General features: G+C 38.3%; 1 protein-coding gene and 1 long non-coding RNA gene across 7 annotated transcripts in view; one reads left to right on the top strand and one right to left on the bottom strand.

The window, feature by feature from the left end:
- LOC128691561 (small G protein signaling modulator 2) overlaps positions 1–25,586 on the top strand; it is a 652,393-nt gene that overhangs the window by 378,874 nt on the left and 247,933 nt on the right. For all 6 annotated transcript variants that reach the window (XM_070088836.1, XM_070088840.1, XM_070088838.1 and 3 more), the window contains one exon: positions 16,503–16,627. In XM_070088836.1, coding sequence (XP_069944937.1) covers positions 16,503–16,627 — 125 coding nt within the window. The remainder of the gene's footprint in view (positions 1–16,502; positions 16,628–25,586) is intronic.
- Positions 1–25,586, bottom strand: part of LOC138853233 (uncharacterized) — a 169,115-nt gene that overhangs the window by 24,530 nt on the left and 118,999 nt on the right. Inside the window, exon 2 of the long non-coding RNA XR_011392441.1 lies at positions 16,493–16,605. This is a non-coding gene — a long non-coding RNA (uncharacterized lncRNA). The remainder of the gene's footprint in view (positions 1–16,492; positions 16,606–25,586) is intronic.

The raw sequence follows: 25,586 nt of genomic DNA, 5'->3' as shown, positions 1-25,586 counted from the left end.
AGTATTAGCAGGCAGTTGTGTTATGTAGTTATCCTAGGTAAATGGTCGTGTGTCATCATTCCTTCCTTCCTACCTTCCTGCATTCCTTTCCTACCTTTCTTCCTGCATTCCTGCATTACTTTCCTACCTTCTTACCTTCTTTCCTACCTTCTGCATTCGTTTCCTACCTTCCTTCCTACCTTCCTGCATTCCTTTCCTACCTTCCTTCCTGCATTCCTTTCCTGCATTCCTTTACTACCTTCTTTCCTACATTCCTTCGTCTTTCCTTCCTTACTTTTTTCCTTCCTTTCATCTCGTCCTTTTTTCATTCCTGCCTTCCATTCTTCCTTCCTTCTGGTTTCTATAATATATATACACATATATAGTCACTGGATATTTTCATATAACTGCTATTATCTTCAATCAGCAAGCTTGTCTTGTGTGGGAGTGTGTGGCTTATAATTGTTTTGAGTCAGGGTCAGCAGCTGTCAAAATGACATTATCTCATTACTCACTCCTCCTACCGCCTGTCAAAACAATGGGGTTGGATGCTGTTTCCCCTCCATTCTATCTAATTATCTTTCTCCCTCATTCTATCTATTTCAATCTGTCTCTCTCTTTCTATCTGTCTATCTCTGTCTCACAGGTACACATAAATACAGTGGACCCCCGCATAACGATTACCTCCTAATGTGACCAATTATGTAAGTGTATTTATGTAAGTGCGTTTGTACGTGTATGTTTGGGGGTCTGAAATGGACTAATCTACTTCACAATATTTCTTATGGGAACAAATTCAGTCAGTACTGGCACCTGAACATACTTCTGGAGTGAAAAAATATCGTTAACCGGGGGTCCACTGTACAAGTATACATAGTGTAAATTACCTAGGATAACCCAAAAAATCCAGACAAAGTGCTATACTCTGCTTGAAGATGTGAGCAAACGTGATGATGATGCAGTCTTGTGGCTCTCTCTGATACAGAGAGCTAGACGGATAGACAGGGAGCTTGACAGACAGACAAATAGACAGACAGAAATGTTTGTGTGCCAGGAAAAACAAAGCGAGGGCGAAGGTCATCTAATCTTGTCTTATCAGCTGTACCCTCCCCCACCCTCGTTTACACTCATCAAACGTCGGCTCTTATCAGATGTTATCTCCTCTTATCATGTCACTGTCATGGGGTGGACTTTTTTTTCTTGTTTCAAGAGAACAATACTATTACATCATCATCATCATCATCATCATCATCATCATCATCATCATCATCATCATCATCATCATCATCATCATCATCATCATCATCATCATCATCATCATCATCATCATCATCATCATCATCATCATCATCATCATCATCATCATCATCATCATCATCATCATCATCATCATCATCATCATCATCATCATCATCATCATCATCATCATCATCATCATCATCATCATCATCATCATCATCATCATCATCATCATCATCATCATCCTCCATTGCTTTTGGTCTCAAACTCCTCGAAATCATGAAATTGATCTTCGCTGACACTTCCTTCTGTGTTAGAGCATCACTTGGGAAGAGAAGTGTCCCAGAAATGCTGGGGAGTCACATATTTCTTACCGCTAAGCATGCTGAAAAAGGACGACTGAAATGGCATTCCCACAATGCACCACTGGCTCCCCGATTTTTTTTATATGGTGCACACTGACCATGGAGACCCATTCTCTCACATGTGGGCCTACCAGCTTTCTCCTGCTTGATTTGAAGCCACTAGAATTTATGCGTATAGATACGTCAGAAACAGTGGCGCGTAAGACGTATATATACGACGTAAACAGTCAAAGGGTTAAACTTGTTCTCAGGGTTGGAAATTTTTTGAAAAAAAATAATAATTACTTTTTCTTATGAAATGATGGAGAATCTTTTCCCGATCATAATGTCACCAAAAGTAAGAAATTTGATGGAAAACTTAAGGAGTTATGCTCTTGTGAAGTTAGCGGTCTCGACGATGTTTGCGCATCAGCGATTTTACCCACTTTGAGCCCTATTTTCTTCCAATTTGCATGTATCAGTCGACAAAAATCATAACTATTTTGCTAGAACTCTATTTTTTCTATCGAATGAGTACAATAAACCACCCGTTTACCATTTTCAACTATCCAATAAAGTGTTCAGAAACTGGCAATTTTGTCAATTTCACACAAATTTCAAAAGATGATAATTTCCAAATAGGGTCCGGAATAAACAAGACAGACATTCCTGGCACTAAAATAACATTTCCTCTGTTCATTAGTCATGTTTCCAGGCCTCTGTTACATTTCTTTTGCTTTCCACTTTGAATTTTTATTCTCACAAAAAATAGAAGATTTACTGTTATGCAGTCTACTGCATTAGTGTAGAAATGGTATAAATAATATCAGTGCACCTGTGAAAGAATATTAGACTCAACAGTTGACATGTATTGGATGCATGGCATGATTTGTTTACTTTTGAACTTTGGCAAAAATCGAACATTTCTGCTACTTTGAGCTCAATTTCAAGGTCCTTTTCTTTGTGAAACCAATCAAAATTATCTTATCAATTTCTGTAGTATGTCTTCCATTCTGTAAAATGAGACCAGGAAAACTAGAATACAACCATAAATAGCATACGAAAATACACTGCAAAGTCGCTGTTTTAAACCAAAAACATGATTGGAGTTTTTGTTTTCTCATTATGCACTGTGTGCTGCAGGATTTTTTTTTTATACTGCGCACACTGACCACATAGATCCGTTCTTTCATATGTAGGCCTACCAGCTTTCTCTCGCTAGATTTGAAGGCGCTAGAATTTATGCGTACTAGTACAGCACCAACCCTGGAGTGCAAGCCGTACTAGTATGGCACCACCCTTGAAAGGGTTGAAACTATTCCAACCCTCTTCAACCCCCACCTCCCCCCCACTACTCATGCTTACACCAGCCCACCTTTCTGCCAATAAATATCTACCCTCACAATAGATATCTACCCTCTACCAGGATACACAGCAATCCACAACTGCAGACCATACCAAGTTGGGGGTGGTATTGCAATCTATTACTCTAACCAATTATCTTGTATTAGCACCACTTTAGTGATGAATATGGGGAATACATTTTTGCTAATTTTTCAGTAAAAAACCTTAAGATGCCTATAACAATCGGTGCCATTTACCGGATACCCCTCACAAACATCCTGTCAACTAATTACACGAATACCACCTGGTGGTTCACAATTACACTCACTCACCCATTTGACCATAAGCAGAAATATCAATCTCAATCTTAAAATAATGAATCCTAACTAGTCATAAGTTGGCCTGTGATACTCCAGTACTGAAACTGTGTGTTGTGCCAAAACAAAAGCATTCACATTGCTAAACTCACAAACTAGTATTTAGTCATTTAGCCATAATACCAACTTACCTCATAATTTGTAATATTTTAAATTTAAGAATTAATCTAAGTCTGCCCGATATGCCTAGCCATGCTAGGTGTTCTAGTGGTACCCTCTGTAATTATTATTTTACTACATGTAAACCACACAATAACCAAATTCTGTAAACTCAGCATTGTAATCCTTATAGAGAATAAACTTTGAAATTTCAGTGAGAAATTAAAGGCACTAATAACAAACAGACAAATGAACAAGCACCACCTTCTCTTAGCTGGAGACTTCAATATCAACCTTGGCCTACTAGATGATCAGCCTGTAACTGATTTCATCAACAATATGAACAACACACTTCTCATACCAACAATAACTAAACCAACCAGGCTCACTGAGACAAGCGCAACCATAATAGACCACATATGGACCAATATACTAGCCCCCCTTAAATCAGGGATAATCACAGACAGCACTACAGACCACTACCCTACCTTCCTCTTGACAAACATTAGTAAACCACCACTGGAATACAACAAAGTTTCATTTAGACTCCATGACGAGGCCTCAATAAGGAATTTCACAGCTGACCTAGAGACTGTTGACTGGCCTACAGAATTCTCCAAGGCCAGTGGTATTGATGACAGGACAGACATTTTTCTTAACAAATTACTTAGATAATACAACAAACATTGTCATATACATACATACAGAGGTACAAAAAAATACAGGTAAGAGCAGCATGCCAAAGCCACTTGTATTCATAGCATTACGGGCTGGCTTAACCCTTTCAGGGTCCGTCCCGTAGATCTACGGCTTCACGTTGGGTGTCTAAACTGTAGATCTATGCCAAAATTCTAGCGCCGTCAAATTTAGCGCGAAAGCGCTCATAGGCCTACATGTGAGAGAAGGGGTCTGCGTGGTGGGTGTGCGCCATAAATTTATTTATTTATTTATTTATTTAGTAATTTGAGCATACATGCAGAGGTACAAAAAAATACAGGTAAGAGCAGCATGCCAAAGCCACTTATATGCATAGCATTACGGGCTGGCTTAAAATTAACTTAAGATTAACTAAGCAATGATGAAATCAGTGATAAGACATTATTGTAAACAGATAACTATAAAGCACAAATGAGTATTACAAAGACAGGTCATATGGTTGCATGCATTGCTGTACATTCAGTCGAATGGAGTATTCAGTTAGATTGGGTTTTAGGTTTAACATTTATGTGATATAATTGTGAGAAACATTTAAGATATACAATTTATAAGGTTCAGTTATTCAGTATTTATTTGGTTTTGGGTGAGTAAGTGATCTTTGAGGAGAGACTTGAATTTATAAACAGGTAGTGTTTCTTTTATAATTACAGGTAATGAATTCCAGATTTTAGGGCCTTTAATGTGCATTGAGTTTTTGCATAGCATGAGATGGACACGAGGAACATCAAAGAGTGATCTGTGCCTTGTGTTATGGTTATGTGTTCTGTTGAGGTTGGCAAGGAGATGTTTGAGGGGAGGGTTAATATTAGAGTTAAGTGTTCTATGTATGTAATAGGTGCAATAATAAGTATGGATGTTTTGTATGGTGAGTAGGTTGAGTGTTTTGAATATTGGTGGAGTGTGCTGCCTGTAGTGAGAATTTGTTATCATTCTAACTGCAGCCTTTTGTTGGGTAATTAGTGGTCTGAGATGGTTAATTGTTGTTGAGCCCCATGCACAAATTCCATAGGTGAGATAGGGGTAAATAAGAGAGTGATATAGGGCCAGGAGGGCTGACTGTGGAGCATAGTACCGTATCTTCGATAGTATGCCTACAGTCTTGGAAATTTTCTTGGAAATTTGTTGTATATGTGTATGAAATTTGAGTCTATTATCAAGGTGGATTCCTAAGAATTTACCCTCTGTTAGCTTTGTGATAGGTGATCTGTTTATCAGTATGTTAAGAAGGACCCGCATAGCATTGTGGGAACGCCGGCTCAGTTACCCTTGTTCACCATGCCTCGTTGCAAGTCAGCTCTCACTCCCCAGAAAATTTTGACTCTCCTCTTCCTATCTGATAGTTCTGACAGTGATGGAAGTGGAAATGAAGACAAATTCTATGGCTTTGATCAGTTAGTGACCGAAAGGAATGACCAGGATATCGATAATAGTGCAGAAAACCCTGACGATCCTCAGCCTTCTATCTCTGGTGTGGGCACTCGTGACTCACGGTCGGTTGTGCCTCAACGCAAGAGAAAACTAATATTTTCGCGTGGCCAGGCCTCTGACTTCAGTAATGATGATGATAGTGATGTGGATTGTGATTTTATTGCGCTTGATGATCATTCAAGTAGTGATAGTGAGGAATCATACACACCAGTGAAGCATCGGTATGTTCGCCGCCGCATGCGCTCGGGTAGTGTACCCTATGCTGTGCCCAGGGGACGGAGTACATCCCGGAGTACATCCCGTGGCCCTACACCAGGTTTAGATAGTGATAGTGAAGATGATGTGGCTACACTTGGCATGGATAGACCACAGGCATCAGTAGATGGTGGTAGTGGTGATGGTAGTGGCACAGCCATGCGTGACTCACCAGCCCAGGCTGGGACCCACGCTGCTGACTCGTCAATTCAAGAACAAAGCAGAGCGTCAGCCACCAGCCCACCACAACCACCCGCACAACCAGCCTATGATGTCCAGTATCCACCAGCAAACCGTATCTGGGATTGGCAGCAAAATCCCGATTTTGTTCCCAAACCCCACCACTTTGATGACTCTCAAAGTGGAATTCTACCTACTTGTCCCCTTGGAACCACGGCCAATGAACTGGAATTCTTTGAATTATTCTTTGACCAGCCATTGATGGAAATTATTGTCAGGGAAAGTAATAAGTATTTTGAGTACACCATGGCAAATACGATCATATCACCACAGTCAAGACTACACAGGTGGAAAGAGACGACTGTTGCAGAAATGTATTTGCTTTTTGCAACAATAATGCTTATGCCTCATGTCTATAAGCATAATATAAAAGCATACTGGTCCACAGATCAGCTAATTTCTACCCCGGTCTTCAGTGAAATCATCCCAGTGAACAGGTTTGTCTTACTGTTACATATGTTGCACTTCTCTGACAAAACCAGGCCTGACAGAAGTGACAGGTTATACAAGATTAGAAATGTTTTCATGTATCTCAAACAAAAGTTCAGCATATACAGTGGACCCTCGACTAACGCTATTAATCCGTTCCTGAGAGCTCATCATTAGTCAAAATAATCGTTAGTCAAGTTCATTTTCCCCATAAGAAATAATGGAAATCAAACTAATATGTGCAAGACACCCAAAAGTATTGAAAAAAAAAATTTTTAGCACATGAAATATTAATTTTAATACACACAAACTGAAGAAGACATGCACAGTTACATGACACTTACCTTTATTGAAGATCTGGTGATGATTGATGGGATGGGAAGAGGGGAGTGTGTTGATGGTCTTAGTGTTTAGAAGGGGAATCCCCTTCCATTAGGACTTGAGGTGGCAAGTCCTTTTTTGGGGTTACTTCCCTTCTTCTTTTAATGCCACTAGGACCAGCTTGAGAGTCACTGGACCTCTGTCGCACAACATATCTGCCCATAGAGGCCTGTACCTCCCGTTCCTTTATGACATTCCTAAAGTGTTTCACAACATTGTCAGTGTCACCATTAAACACTTGTTCAGGTTTCAGTCCTTCACTGTCTATGTACTCCTTGAATTCCTGCACATATTTTTCAGCTGCTTTTTGGTCCAAACTGGCAGCCTCACCATGCCTTATCACACTATGTATGCCACTACGATTCTTAAATCTCTCAAACCAACCTTTGCTGGCCTTAAATTCACTCACATCACCACTAGTTGCTGACATTTTTCTAATTAAATCGTCATGCAACTTCCTAGCCTTTTCACTTATAATCGCTTGAGAGATGCTATCTCCTGCTATCTGTTTTTCGTTTATCCATACCAATAACAGTCTCTCAACATCTATCACTTGCGATCTCAGTTTCGAAAACATAGTTGCACCTTTGGCAAGAACAGCTTCCTTGATTGCCGTTTTCTTTGCCACAATAGTAGCGATGGTTGATTGGGGTTTTGTGTACAGCCTGGCCAGCTCGGAGACATGCACTCCACTTTCATACTTAGCAATGATCTCTTTCTTCATATCCATAGTAATTCTCACCCTTTTTTTCTGTAGGGTTGGCACTAGAAGCTTTCTTGGGGCCCATGGTGACTTATTTTGCAGGTGCAATCACTAAAAAGGCTGTGATAATATGAAATGTTCCGATTGTATGCTTGGAAGTGACCGCGGTGGCTGACTGGCTTGTAAACACTGGCCAGAAGTGGACACGTCTCAGACAGAACGAATAGTGTTGGTCGAGTTTTTTAGCGCTAATCGAGGCAAAATTTTTGCGATAAAATGTATCGCTAGTCAGATTTATCGTTAATCGATGCCATCGCTGGTCGAGGGTCCACTGTACTTTTATCCATTCAAGAATCTTGTAATTGACGAGTCTTTGATTTTGTTCAAAGGTAGACTGTCATTCAAGCAGTATATACTGAGCAAGAGGAAACGCTTTGGTATAAAACTGTTTGTACTCTGTGACTGTGACAATGGCCTGGTGTTGGATATTGTTGTATACACGGGAAATAAAACATTGAAAGATACCAAGATGTTATTGGGTATCTCAGGTGACGTAGTGAGAAACATGATGGCACCTTATCTTGGTAAGGGGCATACATTATATACCGATAACTGGTACACAAGCCCATTACTCAGTGATTTCATGAGAGTGAACAAGACAGATGTGTGTGGCACAGTGCGTTCTAATCGTAAACATATGCCCAGGCTCAACGCAGGTGCTCGTGGTGATGACGTGCAGGTGTTTACTGCCAATGACATCATGGCATTACGGTGGCATGACAAACAAGATGTCACATTGTTGACAACCATTCACCGTAATGAAATGCAAGACAGTGGCAAAGTTGATCGAGTGACTAATGAACGTATTCGAAAACCAGTGACAGTGATTGATTATACACAAAACATGCGCTTGGTTGACAAATGTGACATGCAGATTGGTTTTGTTGATTGTGTTCGTAAGAGTTACAAGTGGTACATGAAACTTTTCTTCCATCTCATGGACATTTCAATGCTCAATGCATATAATATGTACCAAATAAAGACTGGCAACAGACCACCATATGGTGAATTTTGTTTGTCTGTAATGAATTCCAGATTTTAGGGCCTTTTATGTGCATTGAGTTTTTGCATAGCGTGAGGTGGACACGAGGAACATCAAAGAGTGATCTGTGCCTTGTGTTATGGTCATGTGTTCTGTTGAGGTTGGCAAGGAGATGTTTGAGGGGAGGGTTAATATCAGAGTTAAGTGTTCTATGTATGTAATAGGTGCAGTAATAAGTATGGATGTTTTGTATGGTGAGTACGTTTAGTGTTTTGAATATTGGTGGAGTGTGCTGCCTGTAGTGGGAATTTGTTATCATTCTGACTGCAGCCTTTTGTTGGGTAATTAGTGGTCTGAGATGGTTAATTGTTGTTGAGCCCCATGCACAAATTCCATTGGTGAGATAGGGGTAAATAAGAGAGTGATATAGGGCCAGGAGGGCTGACTGTGGAACATAGTACCGTATCTTCGATAGTATGCCTACGGTCTTGGAAATTTTCTTAGAAATTTGTTGTATATGTGTTTGAAATTTGAGTCTATTATCAAGGTGGATTCCTAAGAATTTTCCCTCTGTTAGCTTTGTGATAGGTGATCCATTTATCATTATGTTAAGAGGGACATCTGTAGCTCTGTTACCAAACTGAATGAAGTAGGTTTTGTCAATGTTTAGTGTAAGCTTGTTAGTCCTCATCCAGGTAGATATTTTCTGTAATTCGGTATTTACAGTATTGGCTAGCGTGACTGGGCTCGGGTGAGAGAAGACGTATGTAGTGTCATCTGCAAATAGTGTGGGTTTGAGTAATTGCGAAGCATTTGGTAGGTCATTTATGTATAGGAGAAAGAGAAGAGGGCCAAGGACACTTCCCTGTGGGACACCAACTGTAATTGGTTGTGCAGAAGAGTTTGCCCCATTTGCGTACACATATTGGCTTCTGTTGCTGAGGTATGACTTGAGGTAGTTGAGGGAGTGCCCTCTTATACTATAGTGTGACAATTTTATGTGGAGCAAGTCATGGTCAACTGTATCAAAAGCTTTACGTTAGTCAATGAAGATCCCCAGTGGGACTTCTTTTTTCTCTATTGCAGTGTATATATGTTCTAGCATGTGTATTATAGCATCATTAGTATTTTTATTAGGCCTGAATCCAAATTGGCAGGGGTTGAGTATGCTTTGGGAGATGAGGTAGGAGTAGATTCGTTTATGAATTAATTTTTCGAAGATTTTTGAGAGAGGGTGTAAGTTGGATATTGGCCTATAGTTATTCAACTCTGTTTGATCTCCTCCTTTATGGATCGGGGTGACCCTTGCTATTTTGAGAACTGTAGGGAAGGTGGAGGATTCAGTGGATTTGTTAAAGAGTGTTGCAGTGATTGGTGATAGCACTTGTGACACTTTTTTGTATATAAAGGGTGGTAAGGTATTTAAATCTCCTGCCTTGTTTTTTAGTGCGTTGATAATAAGGGAGACTTCGTATGGGTTAGTCGGAGCTAGGAACAGTGTGTTCAGGTAGTTGCCAGTGAGGTAATCATTTGGTGGGGTATCTGAGCATGGGATTTTATTGGCAAGGTTTTGTCCTATAGTGGAGAAGAAATCATTGAGTCTGTTTGCTGTTTCTGTTGGTGGGAGTTGGGGTTCATCTGATTTTGCTTATTTTATTTTGCTATTTCGTGATATCTTTTTTGTTCCTAGAATTTCTGATAGGGTTTTCCAGGTCTTTTTTATATCACCTCGTAAGTTGGATAATCTGTTCTCATAATACAATTTTTTTGCCCTTATCAGGCTGGTTAGGATTGACGAGTAACGTTTTGTTTGGTCTCTGGTTATGTGACCCATTCTGTACTGTTTTTCATATTGGTGTTTTGTATTTATGGATTTGAGAATGCTGGGTGTTAGCCAGGGACTGTTCAGTCTCTTAGCTGTCATCTGTTTAGTTTTTTTTAGGGCAGTGCTTGTTATAGAGGTATTGGGTCTTTTTTAGAAAATTATTAATACATTCGTCAATATCTGTATAGATTTCTAGCTCAGTGTGCCAGTCAATGTTTGTTACTGCTGTTGTGAAGTTATTAATGGCTGCCTCATTGTAAAGTCTGCAGGTGACTTTAGTAGTGTCTTGGGGTAATTTACCAAGAGTTGTTATGAGGAAAGTAGGGTAGTGGTCTGTGGTATTATCTGTAATTATGCCTGATTTTAAAGGGGATATGGTGTTGGTCCAGATGTGGTCAGGTAGGGAAACACTAGTCTCTGTAACTCTTGTAGGTTTTGTTACTGTTGGTAGCAACATGCAGTTACTCATTGTGTTTGTGAATTCAGTAATGTGTGGGTCCTGGTCTTGCAGGAGATTTATATTGAAGTCACCTGAGAGTAGTAAGTGATCTTTGTTCATGCGTGCATCAGTTATCATACTTCCTAGGTTTTGACTAAATTGGCTAATGTTTGACTGTGGAACTCTGTAGATATTTATCAGTGTGAGAGGTTTTTGTAGGTATTTGGATTTGAATTTAGCTATTATATATTCCCCATGTTCATCCCTTGTGCAAGTATTAGTGATACATTCTAGTTGGTCTGAGTAGTATATAGCTGTGCCACCCCCTTGTTGGTCTGGCCTACAGTTGTGTATGGCTGTGTAACCAGGAATGGCATAGACATCTGTAGTATCAGGCTTTAGCCAGGTTTCAGTTAGTGTAATGATGGACATATTGGCATGCAAGGAATTTAGTAATGCTATGAGGTCATCGTAATGCTTGCTTAAAGATCTGATATTGTAGTTAAAGACAGTTATGTTGTTGTTGGCTCTGAGGAGTGCCTTTGATTGTTCTGCTGTGTAGTAATTACAGTAACTGTTTGATTCATTTAAGTCATTAAATAAGAGGTTGGTATCAGGATCAATGCTTGTAATCATAAGATTTGTAGTGAATCTATAGTTAGAATTAAGTATAAAACAAATTAAATAGTCTAAAGCTAAAAAATAGCACCTGAATTATTTAACAAATGTAAAAATAATGAGCTAAGGTAGTTTTTTTTTTTAAAGCTAAAATAAAGGAGACAATATAAAAGGGACTAAATAATTTGTGGTGAACAAATAAAGTGATGATCAAATAAAGGAGCTTGGGAATATAATAGTTGGTAGTTCTTTAAAGTTAAAATAAAGGAGACAATATAAAAGGGACTAATATAAGTTGTGGTGAACAAATAAAGTGATGATCAAATAATGGAGCTTGGGAATATGATAGTAGGTAGTACTTTAAAGGTAATTCTTTAAAGTTAGAATTAGGGAAAACAATATAAAAGGGACTAATATAAGTTGTGGTGAACAATAAAGTGGTAATCAAATAAATGAGTTTTGGAATATAATGGCAAAATTGTGAACTTATTACACTTTAGCACCTGAGAATAGCACCTTGATTATTTTAACAATTGTGAATATACGAACTAGGGTAGTTATATAAAGCTAAAATAAAGGAGAAAATTTATAAGGGACTAAAATTAAGTAATGGTAAACAAAGTTAAATGGACAGATAGTCATATGAAATAATATTGGTTTAAGAGTAAGATATGATTTGTAATATTAAATAAGTTGAGCAGTTTATTGCACAATAAAAAGTAAAAAAAAAATATGAGGTAGTTGGTACTAGCTAGCAAAAGATAGTTTTGGGACTTGCAAAAAAGTAATTGGAATATACACTAATTGCACACACAATAAAAAGTGTCTAAAAAACAAGTAGTGGTAAACAAAATTAATTGGACAGGTAAGAACAATGAATAATATTAATTTGGAGTAAGATTTGACTTGTAACACAAAATTATGAGCAATTAATAGCAGTAAGAAAGAAGTATAAAGTATTGGAGGTAGTTGGCATTAGCTAGTGATGAAAAATAAAAAAATAATAATGCACAATATAATAATAACGTACACTATATGCACCACATGTATATATGTATTAAGGGCACTTATCTAATCTGTTACAGAAATGTCCGCTTTTCTAAGGAAGGTAGAGAAATCATGTTCGTTTGAGATGGTATATTGTTGTCCTGTTGATGTTTTCCTTACTAGTATTTTCCCATCTAGAATGATAACAAATTCTCACTACAGGCAGCACACTCCACCAATATTCAAAACACTCAACCTACTCACCATACAAAACATCCACTTATTATTGCACCTATTACATACATAGAACACTTAACTCTGATATTAACCCTCCCCTCAAACATCTTCTTGCCAACCTCAACAGAACACATAACCATAACACAAGGCACAGATCACTCTTACCTTACTAATAGGTATCAGTATGTCACCATTAAAGACACAGCATCATCAACATGGCCATTTGATACTGGAGTTCCGCAGGGAAGTGTCCTTGGTCCCCTGCTCTTCCTCATATACATCAGTGAGCTTCCAAACGTATCCTAACACCTGAACCCCATTCTCTTTGCTGACGACATGACTTACGTCACCTCTCACCGTAATCTTGCCACCCTCAACACTATTGTTAACGAGGAGCTGCTCAAAATATCAACTTGGATGACAGCCAATAAACTTACGCTTAACAGTGACAAAACCTACTATATTATGTTTGGTAGCAGAGCAGGAGTTGCGCAAATTAACATTAAGATCGACAATACTCTAATTTCCAGACATAATGAGGGCAAATTCCTAGGCCTATTCCTCGACAACAACCTGAATTTCAGCACCCATATCCAACACATAACCAAAAAAGTATCCAAAACGGTTGGGATCCTCTCCAAGATACGATACTACGTGCCGCAAAATGCCATTCTCACACTATACCACTCACTTATGTATCCATACCTCACCTTTGCTATTTGTGCTTGGGGATCAACTGCAGCAACACACCTAAAGCCAATAATAACCCAACAAAAAGCCGCAGTAAGAATAATCACTAAATCCTATCCCTGGCAACACCCTCCCCCCCCCTCACTCTTCATAGATCTAAACTTACTCCCTGTTCAGTACTTCCACACTTACTACTGTGCAGTCTACATCTACAGGACCTTAAATTCCAATATTAACCTTGACCTAAAATGCTTTCTTGATAATTGTGACAGAGCCCACAGGCATAACACTAGACACAAACATCTCTATGACATTCCCCGTCTCCAACTAAACCTTTACAAAAATTCAATGTATATCAAAGGCCCTAAAATCTGGAACACCCTACCTGAAAACTCTAGAACTGCAGACACATTCATCACCTTTAAAACTGCCATTAGTAAACATCTTATCTCCCTGATACACCCCGTTAACTAATTACATGAATACCACCTGGTGGTTCATGCTTACACTCACTCACGCATTTGACCATAAACACAGAAATATCAATCTTAATCTTAAAATAATGAATCCTAACTAGTCATAAGTTGGCCTGTGATACTCCAATACTGAAACTATGTATTGTACCAAAACAATAGCATTCACATTGCTAAACTCACTAACTAGTATTTAGTCACTTAGCCATAATACCAACTTACCTCATAATTTGTAATATTTTAACGTTAAGAATTAATCTAAGTCTGCCCGAAATGCCTAGCCATGCTAGGTGTTCTAGTGGCCCCCTCTGTAATTAGTATTTTACTACATGTAAACCACAACCAAATTCTGTAAACTCAGCATTGTAATCCTTATAGAGAATAAACTTGATTTGATTTGATTTGATAGTTGCTTATATCTCACCTGAACTTCCTCCTCCCTTAGTTTATACACTTTTGCCTCCCTCTTACTTGTTGCGATTTTCCTCTTGTCCCATCTACCTCTTACTGTAGCTACAACTAAATGATGATCCGATATATCAGTTGCCCCTCTATAAACGTGTACATCCTGGTGCCTACCCATCAACCTTTTATCCACCAATATATAATCTAACAAACTTCTTTCATTACATGCTATATCATACCTTGTATGTTTATTTATCCTTTTTTTCATAAAATATGTATTACTTATTACCAAACCTCTTTCTACACTTAGCTCAATTAAAGGCTCCCCATTTTCATTTACCTCTGGCACCCCAGATTTACCTACTACTCCCTCCACAACATTTTTACCCACTTTAGCATTGAAATCCCCAACCACAAGTACTCTCACACTTGGTTCAAAACTCCCCACGCATTCACTCAACAATTCCCAAAATCTCTCTCTCTCCTCTACGCTTCTCTCTTCTCCAGGTGCATATATGCTTACTATAACCCACTTTTTACATTCAACCTTTATTTACTCCACATAATCCTTGAATTAATACATTTATAGTCCCTCTTTTTCTGCCATAGCTTATCCTTCAACATTATTGCTACTACTCCTTTAGCTCTAACTCTGTTTGAAGCTCCTGACCTAATCCCATTTATTCCTGTGCACTGAAACTGTCCCTCCCCCTTAAGCTGCATTTCACTTAAAGCCAGGACATCCAGCTTCTTCTCATTCATAACATCCACAATCATCTCTTTCTTATCATTCCCACAACATCCACTCACATTTAGACATCCAACTTTGACAGTTTTCTCCTTCTTATTCTTTTTAGTAATTATTACAGGAAAAGGGGTTACTAGCCCATTGTTCCCAGCATTTTAGTTGACTTTTACAACACGCATGGCTTATGGAGGAAAGATTCTTATTCCACTTCCCCATGGATATAAAAGGAAAAGTAATAAGAACAAGAGCTATTAAGATAAAATCAAAGGAAACTCAGACGAGTTTGTATAAATAAACATGTACATGTATGTGTAGTGTGGCCTAAGTGTAAGTAGAAGTAGCAAGATGTACCTGTAATCTTGCATATTTATGAGAGAGACAAAAGACACCAGCAATCCTTCCATCATGTAAAACAATTACAGGCTTTCGTTTTACACTCACTTGGCAGTACGGTAGTACCTCCCTGGGTGGTTGCTGTCTACCAACCTACTACTTATAGCTAGTTATCTAATATTATGTGCACCTAGCTACAATTTGATCAAGGAAGAACACTTAACTATGGTGTTAACAATTGTTCCATAATCACTGGTAGGGCAGTGCCATCTACATATCAGGAGAGTCAATGTTCCCAACAAAACATCCTGGACATGAAAGCAATGGAAAGTAGCCATTAGAAATTGCAGAAAGACTTTTATAAAAGAGAATAAATCTTCCTCTGGAGTGAATGACAGATTCTATTGTATGTAACAATTTTTTTTTTTTCAACTCATCGGTCATCTCCCACCGAGGCAGGGTGACCCAAAAAGAAAGAAAATTCCCAAAAGAAAATACTTTCATCATCATTCAACACTTTCACCTCACTCATACATAATCACTGTCTTTGCATAGGCACTCAGATACAACAGTTCATAAGTCCCTCCAAACTACCAATATCCCAAACTCCTTCTTTAAAGTGCAGGCATTGTACTTCCCATTTTCAGGACTCAAGTCCAACTAACCGGTTTCCCTAAATCCCATCACAAAATATTACCCTGCTCACACTCCAACAGCTCATCAGCTAGTAACTCCTTTTCCCATATAGCTTACTAAAAAGAAAAAGAAGAAAACTAATGTAACAAGTATATACAAAAAAACACTAGGGTATATAATTATAATAAAATACTATATTTCTAACTCTGTAAGCCATGCTTGTCATATGAAGCGACTAAAATGCCATGAGCAGGGGGCTAGTAACCCCTTCTCCTGTATACATTACTAAAGTTAAAAAGAGAAAATTTTAGTTTTTCTTTTTGGGCCACCCTGCTTCAGTGGGATATGGCCAGTTTGTTGAAAAAAGAAGAAAGATTTGCTTGAAGATATAATTATTACAATATGTATGAGGGATTCTAAGCTGTTAGATTATGTAATGTGGAAATTATGGATAGTAAATGCAGTATTTTTTATTATGGATTAAATATTAATGTAAATGTTACAAAATACATTCTATTACATACATAAATGCAGAAGGAGCAGGTGGAGGCCATGCCTGGATATATGTCCCTTCACCAAACAACTGAAGGGCTGGTCATTAAGTGGACACCCAATCACCTTATGAATGGATGTTGTCCTGATACCACAGAAGATAAAAGGTTAGTTAGATAAAAATTTTTGCACTCACATGCATTGTAATGTCGAATGAAAGGTGTAACCATTTACATGTAAATTATATTTCACTTTTTGCCATTGATTGGTAGTTTTCTGTGCTTATTTCTTTTAAAACTGTCTTATTGAATTTTTTAGATTTTTTTTTTTAAGATTTTTGTGTCACAGTTTTAAGTTTTAGCATATTTCAGTATTAGGTTGCAATTTTTATTGGAATATATTTTGTAGTTATGCTGGGAGCAAGGGGCTAGTAACCCCTTCTCCTGTATAAATTACTGAATTTAAAAAGAGAAACTTTCGTTTTTCTTTTTGGGCCACCTTGCCTTGGTGGGATACGGCTGGTTTGTTGAAAAAAAAAAATTGTAGTTATTCATATGCAGTAAGTGCTGTCTTTAAATTTTGGTCATCTTTACCACTTGAGTGTTATGATTTACCCCAGCCATTAGATACCCCAAAATACACCAAAAGAACCCTAAAACAAACCAGAAACTTAGATAAACTCCTTAATTAAGAAATATTAAGATGACAATTTTAATATGAATATAAAACAATTTTGCTACATAAAAAAAATAAATCAGATTAGATGCAGCAGCTTTAGCAGCAACCAGTCAGTTTACTTTGCGGTAGACTTCAAATTACAGTAAACAGGAAAGCAGCAGATAATCTTTATTGCTTCAAAATATACATGTATATTACACTGAATGAAATAATGGTTTGCTTGTGTATAGATTTGATACAGTTTTGAGATTAAAAGTTTATTTTCAAAGGAAAGCTTCTAATGTGAATCATTTTGGGCAGACTAAAACTAGTACAACGTGCATACCGTTTAGCACTAGTTCTTGCATGTAAATTTAGATTTTGTTTTATAACTACTGAAGCTGATTAGCAGATGATTTTAGTTATTTTAATATACAGTAATTTATATAATTTTTAATTTATAATACAGTGGACCCCCGGTTAACGATATTTTTTCACTCCAGAAGTATGTTCAGGTGCCAGTACTGACCGAATTTGTTCCCATAAGGAATATTGTGAAGTAGATAAGTCCATTTCAGACCCCGAACATACACGTACAAACGCACTTACATAAATACACTTACATAATTGGTCGCATTCGGAGGTGATCGTTATGCGGGGGTCCACTGTACATGCTTCTAGTGATAGCATTGGTCTCTTATAATACTGTAATACTGTAATACTGTAATACTGTAATACTGAAAGCAGTGAAGAGTTTTTACGAGGATAGTGAGGCTCAAGTTAGAGTATGTAGAAAAGAGGGAAATTTTTTCCCAGTAAAAGTAGGCCTTAGACAAGGATGTGTGATGTCACCGTGGTTGTTTAATATATTTATAGATGGGGTTGTAAGAGAAGTAAATGCGAGGGTCTTGGCAAGAGGCGTGGAGTTAAAAGATAAAGAATCACACACAGGGTGGGAGTTGTCACAGCTGCTCTTTGCTGATGACACTGTGCTCTTGGGAGATTCTGAAGAGAAGCTGCAGAGATTGGTGGATGAATTTGGTAGGGTGTGCAAAAGAAGAAAATTAAAGGTGAATACAGGAAAGAGTAAGGTTATGAGGATAACAAAAAGATTAGGTGATGAAAGATTGAATATCAGATTGGAGGGAGAGAGTATGGAGGAGGTGAACGTATTCAGATATTTGGGAGTGGACGTGTCAGCGGATGGGTCTATGAAAGATGAGGTGAATCATAGAATTGATGAGGGAAAAAGAGTGAGTGGTGCACTTAGGAGTCTGTGGAGACAGAGAACTTTGTCCTTGGAGGCAAAGAGGGGAATGTATGAGAGTATAGTTTTACCAACACTCTTATATGGGTGTGAAGCATGGGTGATGAATGTTGCAGCGAGGAGAAGGCTGGAGGCAGTGGAGATGTCATGTCTGAGGGCAATGTGTGGTGTGAATATAATGCAGAGAATTCGTAGTTTGGAAGTTAGGAGGAGGTGCGGGATTACCAAAACTGTTGTCCAGAGGGCTGAGGAAGGGTTGTTGAGGTGGTTCGGACATGTAGAGAGAATGGAGCGAAACAGAATGACTTCAAGAGTGTATCAGTCTGTAGTGGAAGGAAGGCGGGGTAGGGGTCGGCCTAGGAAGGGTTGGAGGGAGGGGGTAAAGGAGGTTTTGTGTGCGAGGGGCTTGGACTTCCAGCAGGCATGCGTGAGCGTGTTTGATAGGAGTGAATGGAGACAAATGGTTTTTAATACTTGACGTGCTGTTGGAGTGTGAGCAAAGTAACATTTATGAAGGGATTCAGGGAAACCGGCAGGCCGGACTTGAGTCCTGGAGATGGGAAGTACAGTGCCTGCACTCTGAAGGAGGGGTGTTAATGTTGCAGTTTAAAAACTGTAGTGTAAAGCACCCTTCTGGCAAGACAGTGATGGAGTGAATGATGGTGAAAGTTTTTCTTTTTCGGGCCACCCTGCCTTGGTGGGAATCGGCCAGTGTGATAATAAAAAAAAAATAAAAATAATACTGTAATATGAAATAAGCATTTTCTTTTAAAAATACTCATATTTTTGTCATAATGTTTAATTTCATAAATTTTATTATTAAATCATCAGTATGTTTTTTATAAGACATATCCTTTAATGGAGGCACCATATTACTGGTGAAGGACTCTTGATCCAAGATATTGGGCCTATCCTCTATTTGCTTGGATTGAATTTGATTACCCCCCAACTTCCCTAGGAGCTGTATGACCCCCTATGGGTTTAGTGCTCCCCACAAATAAAATAATTATTTTTATGGTACAATGGACCCTTGGTTTTCGTGCTTAATCTGTTCCAGAGCCGTCAGCCAAAATCAAAATCAGCCAAAACTGAAACCATTTTCCCCATAAGAAATAACATTAATGGAATTAATTCGTTCCAGACACCCAGAAGTATGAACAAAATTTTTTTTTTTTTTAACTCAGATACATTTACATGCACAAAACAATGAACATTACACATGACACTTACCTTTATTGAAGGCTGTTGTTGCTAGGGAGGAGGGAAGAGGGAAGAGAGGTTATTCTTTGGAAGGGGAATCCCCCTCCATAAGGACTGTAGGTACCAAGTCCTTATCTGGGGGTCACTTCCCTCCATTGTTTTTAAATACCACTAGGACCAGCTTGAGAGTCACTGGACCCCTGTCACATAAAATATCTGTCCAGAGAGGTCTGTTTCTCTTTAAAATTTCCCTAAAATGGGACATGGCATTGTCATTGTAAAACTCGCCAGCACGGATTGCAACGGCTTTCTTAGGGTGATGTAGCTCCACAGATGACTACACCCTAGTCCACATTGCACAGATCTCCTTAATCTCTGAAGAAGGCATCTGCTTCTATCTCTCTTCCTCCACTTCTGCATCCTGTGCTGTGGTCTGTTGCTGAAGCTCTTTCAGCTCATCTGTGGTTAGCTCTTGATTATGGTCATCCACCAACTCTTCCACATCCTGGCCACTCACATCCAACCCCATGGAATTCCCCAATTCCACAATTGATTGCACAACAGATGTAGGGTCGACAGGGTCAGCCTCAAACCCTTCAAAATCCTACTTTCGGACACAATCTGGCAACAATTTTCCCCAAGCAGAGTTCAGCGTCCTGGAAATCACTCCCTGCCACGCCTTATCTATAAGGCCTATGCACTGGAAGATATTGAAGTGATTCTTCCAGAACTCTTTTAGGGTCAATTCAGAGTCCGAGGTTATGTCAGAGCACCTTTTAAACATTGAAGTTTTTCAATGATCTGCTGGTCCATGGGCTGGATGAGAGGAGTGGTGTTAGGAAGCAAGAACTTCACTGTTACAAAACTGAATTCCTTAGACAATTGATCTTCCAAGTCTGGAAGATGAGCAGGAGCATTGTCCATTAACAGAAGGCACTGGAGTAGCAATTTATTATGCAGGAGGTATTTTTTCACACTGGCCAAACACTTCATTGAACCATTCCAGGAAAATTTCCCTTGAGACCCATGCCTTACTGTTAGCCTTCCACATCACACATAATTTATTCTTGACAACACTCTGGGATTTTCAGTGTGATACACCAGTAAAGGCTTCACTTTGAAATCCATACTAGCATTACAACACAACAAGAGAATTAGCCTGTCTGTCATAGGCTTGTGTCCTGGAAGTGCCTTTTCCTCCTGCATAATGTAGGTCCTCTTTGGCATTTTCTTCCAAAACACACCTGTTTCATCACAATTGAACACTTGTTGGAGTTGGAATTTTTCTGCCTCTTCATAACATTTGAATTCCCGCACGAATTTTTCAGCTGCTTGTTTGTCTGAACTGGCACCCTCACCGTGCCTTACAACACTGTGTATGCCACTTCGCTTTTTGAATTTCTCGAACCAGCCTTTGTTGGCCTTAAATTCAACAACATCAGCACTCATTTCAGGCAGATTCTTTGAGATCACCATGCAACTGCCTTGCTTTTTTGCAAATTATTGACTGCACAATGCTATCTCCTGCTAACTCTTTCTCTCTGATCCACACCAGTAACAATTTCTCCATTTCTTCAGTTGTTTGGGATCTCTGTTTGGTTATCGCATTCACCCCTTTTGCAACATCAGCTTCCATGATTTCTTTTCTCTTTGCCACAATGGAGCTGATTGTTGATGGCGACTTCCTGTAAATCCTGCTGAGTTCAGCAATGCATATGCCACTGTCATATTTTCTTAGGATCTCTTTTTTCAGTTCTACAGTATTCCTCACTTTCTTTACCAAAGCACTGGCACTAGGAGCTTTCTTTGGGGCCATGGTTGCTTATTTAGCAGTCACACATAATAAACAAATGGCAAAAACAATGGATTATTACGAAATGTTTCATATGACCTGGCAGGATATGTTCACTCATCGAGAAACAACGCTATGCTGGCTAAGAATGTGTGTGGGAGGCGGCTTTGTCTGCACGCTGGGCACTGGACAGGTTTCGTATGATCAAAGAAAACGGAGGTAATTGATTAAAACAGAACCAAAAAATCAACGAGAAAAGTCGGCCCAAACCAAAATCAGCAATAACAGAGCTCAACAAAAATGGAGGGTCCACTGTATAACTCTTTTGTATGCTGCATATTTGAAATCATTCCTTTTGCTATAAGTTTTATCCTTTTAGTTTTCATAACTGAGTTATGTATCCTACTCCTGTGTTTGCCTTATCATAATTTTATAGTTACTGGTATTCTCAAATTAGAACTCTTTATGAATATTATAACTAGATGTGTTTTGGTTGCTAAGCAATATGAGGAAAGTATCCCCAGTATGATACAACCCCAGCCTCTGGTATGTCAGTGCATGCAAGAGGCCTAATAATTGTACCTCAAAACCCTTAAGAGGAAGAGAAGCTGCAGGTCAACTCCCTCAAGCTTCTCAGAGGTTCAGATGTTGTTAATCAACACCTTTGAGAGGCCCAAGAGCTATAGTTCAGTACACTCAAGAAGCCTAGTGCTTATAACTTCACATCTGCAAAAGACCTATGAGCTATAGATCAACACTTAGAAACATAGGAACTATAGAGGAACACCTAGAGCACGGTTCATGAACATCTTGGGGTTGAATCAAGCTTCAGCACTGGGTGCATGAACTGTCTCTAGGATAATACAGTATTTTATACTATTCTTTGATTAATGAATATTTTATTAATTCAACTTAAAAGATTAGATGTTGATAAATTATGGAATATATTATGAATCAAGGCTAATAAGTAAACCAAGTAAGCTTTTGGTCACTCAGGTCAGACCTCACTTCAGATTATTCATGAATAAAATGCAAAACCAGAAGTTTCATTGAACTATTTATTTTTTGTCCTAAGACAAAGTATAAGTAATCCACATGTTTTATTAACTTCAGTCAATTTTTTTTTTTTTGTACTCTTTTGAATACATTTGACCCTTGAACAACACATGTTTGAACATTGGTCTACTTATGTGTGTAATTTTTTTCAATAAAAATACTGGAATTTTTTGGGGGGAGATTTGCGACAATTTCTAAAAATTCGCAGATGAACCACATAGCCTAGAAATGTCGAAAAAATTAGAAAAAAGTTGGGTACGTATATTATGCATAAAGTATGTGTAGATGCCAGTCTATTTTATCATTTACTACCATAAAATGTACACAGATCTATTATAAAAAGTTCAAATTTATCAAAATTTATGAACACAAACACAGATTGTACATGGTGCCATTTACAGTGAAGAGAAATGTAAACAAACAGATACAATATTAAATCATAACTGCATAAAATTAGCTGTAGCACAGGTCCTCCATCACAAATCTGGCATCATTGGGACCTGTAGTGTGCTGGATTACTGAGTTTGCCAGATTACAAAGTGGTTAGGTTAGGATACACTTAATAAAATTAACCAACTTGACTTACACAAAGTTCATTGAACATCGACAGAAATCAAACATTTCCACTACTTTGAGCTCAGTTTCAAGGTACTTTTCGTCATGAAACCAATCAAAATCATATCTATTTCTGTAATATATATTCCATTCTATTAACTGAGACCAAAAAAATGAGAATAAAACCATAAAAACCATACGAAAATATACTGCAGAGAGGTGGCTAATAACTGAGAACTGAACTCCCTTATTTATTGTCTGTCTTTTTTTTTATTTTTGGTGTATGTTAAGAAGCATCTTTCCATCATACATCACCCAAGTTTCCATAAGATAGCCCAACAAACAACTGAGAATTTTTTTTTTTTTTTAACAAGTTGGCTGTCTCCCACTGAGGCAGGGTGACCCAAAATGAAAATACTTTCATCATCATTAAACACATTCACCTCACTCATGCATAATGACTATTTTTGCAGAGGTGCCCAGAACACAACAGTTTAGAAGCATATACGTATAAAGATACACAACATATCCCTCGAAACTGCCAATATCCCAAGCCCCTCCTTTAAAGTGCAGGCATTGTACTTCCCATTTCCAGGACTCAAGTCCGGCTATATAAAAATAACTGGTTTCCCTGAACCCCTTCACTAAATATTACCCTGCTCACAATCCAACAGCTCGTCAGGTCCCAAATACCATTCGTCTCCATTCACTTCTATCTAACACGCTCACGCATGCTTGCTGGAAATCCAAGACCCTCGCCCACAAAACCTCCTTTACCCCCTCCCTCCAGCCTTTCTGAGGACAACCCCTACCCCGCCTTCCTTCCCCTAAAGATTTATGCACTCTCCATGTCATTCTACTTTGATTCATTTTCTCTAAATGACCAAACCACCCCAACAACCCCTCTTCAGCCCTCTGACTAATACTTTTATTAACTCAACACCTTCTCCTAATTTCCATACTCCGAATTCTCTGCATAATATTTACACCACACATTGCCCTTAGTTTATTTAATATGTTTATTATGCACCCCATACCCATCCTGTGGGCAGTAGTCAAAAGATTACAGAGGTACATAATTGGTCCAGGGACTGGACTCCAAAGTTTTGATAGCTGAGCAAGTTACAGAGGTAATGAACTCACAATTTACAAAGGTAATGAACTCCAAGTAGGTCTGGTCACAATCATGACAAGTTACAAATGTATTTACAGATTACAGAGGTACGTAATGGGTCCAGGGACTGGGCCCCCAAAGTTTTGATAGCTGAACTAGGTACAAAGGTAATGAGCTCACAAGTTACAAAGGTAATGAATTCTGTAAGAATGGTTACTTATGTTTATACATGGCTACAATCATGAACAAATTATAGTGTAATGAGCAGCTCACAAGTTACAAAGGTAATGAATTCTGTAAGAATGGTTACTTACGTTTATACATGGCTACAATCATGAACAAATTATAGTGTAATGAGCAATTCACATTGCCCTTAGACAGGACATCTCTGCCACCTCCAACCACCTCCTCGCTGCAGCATTTACAACCCAAGCTTCACACGCATATAAGAGTGTTGGTACCACTATACTTTCATACATTCCCTTCTTTGCCTCCATACATAGTGTTTTTGTCTCTACATATACCTCAATGCACCACTTGCTTTTTTTCCTTCATCAATTCTATGGCTAACCTCATGCTTCATACATCCATCCGCTGACACATCAACTCCCAAATATCTGAAAACATTCACTTTTTCCATACTACTCCTCCCCAATTTGATATCCAATTTTTCTTTATCTAAATCATTTGATACCCTCATCACCTTACTCTTTTCTACGTTCACTTTCAACTTTATACCTTTACACACACTCCCAAACTTGTCCACTAACCTTTGCAACTTTTCTTTAGAATCTCCCATAAGCACAGTATCATCAGCAAAAAGTAACTGTATCAATTCCTGTTTTGTATTTGATTCCCCATAGTTTAATCCCACCCCTCTCCCCAGCACCCTAGCATTTACTTCTTGTACAACCCTGTCTATAAATATATTAACCCCTTGACTGTCGAAACCCCTAATCCTGAAGTTGTCTCCCGGTGTCGAAAAATATTGGAAAATTTTTTTTTTTGTTAAATTGTTAAGATTATTTTTCTGATTGTTTTAGTCCCAAAAAAATTTTTGCTATCTGTACTTACCGAGATATAGAGGTGTAAAGTTGGCAGAAAATGAGCCGTGTATGGCAACAGCGGCGACTGCTGCTCACCCGGTAAACTTTGGTTTACTTGTATTCAAAGGTTTCTTGTTTTTTTTTTTCACTATTTTATTTTTTTCACATAACTTACGTGGCCTGTGAATGTATTCAAATTCAAATTCAAAGTTTATTCTCTATAAAGATTACAATGTTGAATTTACAGAATTTGGTTGTTGTGTGGTTTACATGTAGTTAAATAATGATTACAGAGTGTATCACTAGAACGCCTAGCATGGCTAGGCATTTCGGGCAGACTTAGTTTAATTCTTTATTTTAAAATATTACAAATTATGAGGTAAGTTGGTATTATGGCTAAGTGACTAAATACTAGTTTGTGAGTTTAGCAATGTGAATG

Source organism: Cherax quadricarinatus, chromosome 26, assembly GCF_038502225.1.
Source record: "Cherax quadricarinatus isolate ZL_2023a chromosome 26, ASM3850222v1, whole genome shotgun sequence".
In the NCBI taxonomy this organism is placed as follows: domain Eukaryota; kingdom Metazoa; phylum Arthropoda; class Malacostraca; order Decapoda; family Parastacidae; genus Cherax; species Cherax quadricarinatus.
This window is presented reverse-complemented; position numbering and strand designations above follow the sequence as displayed.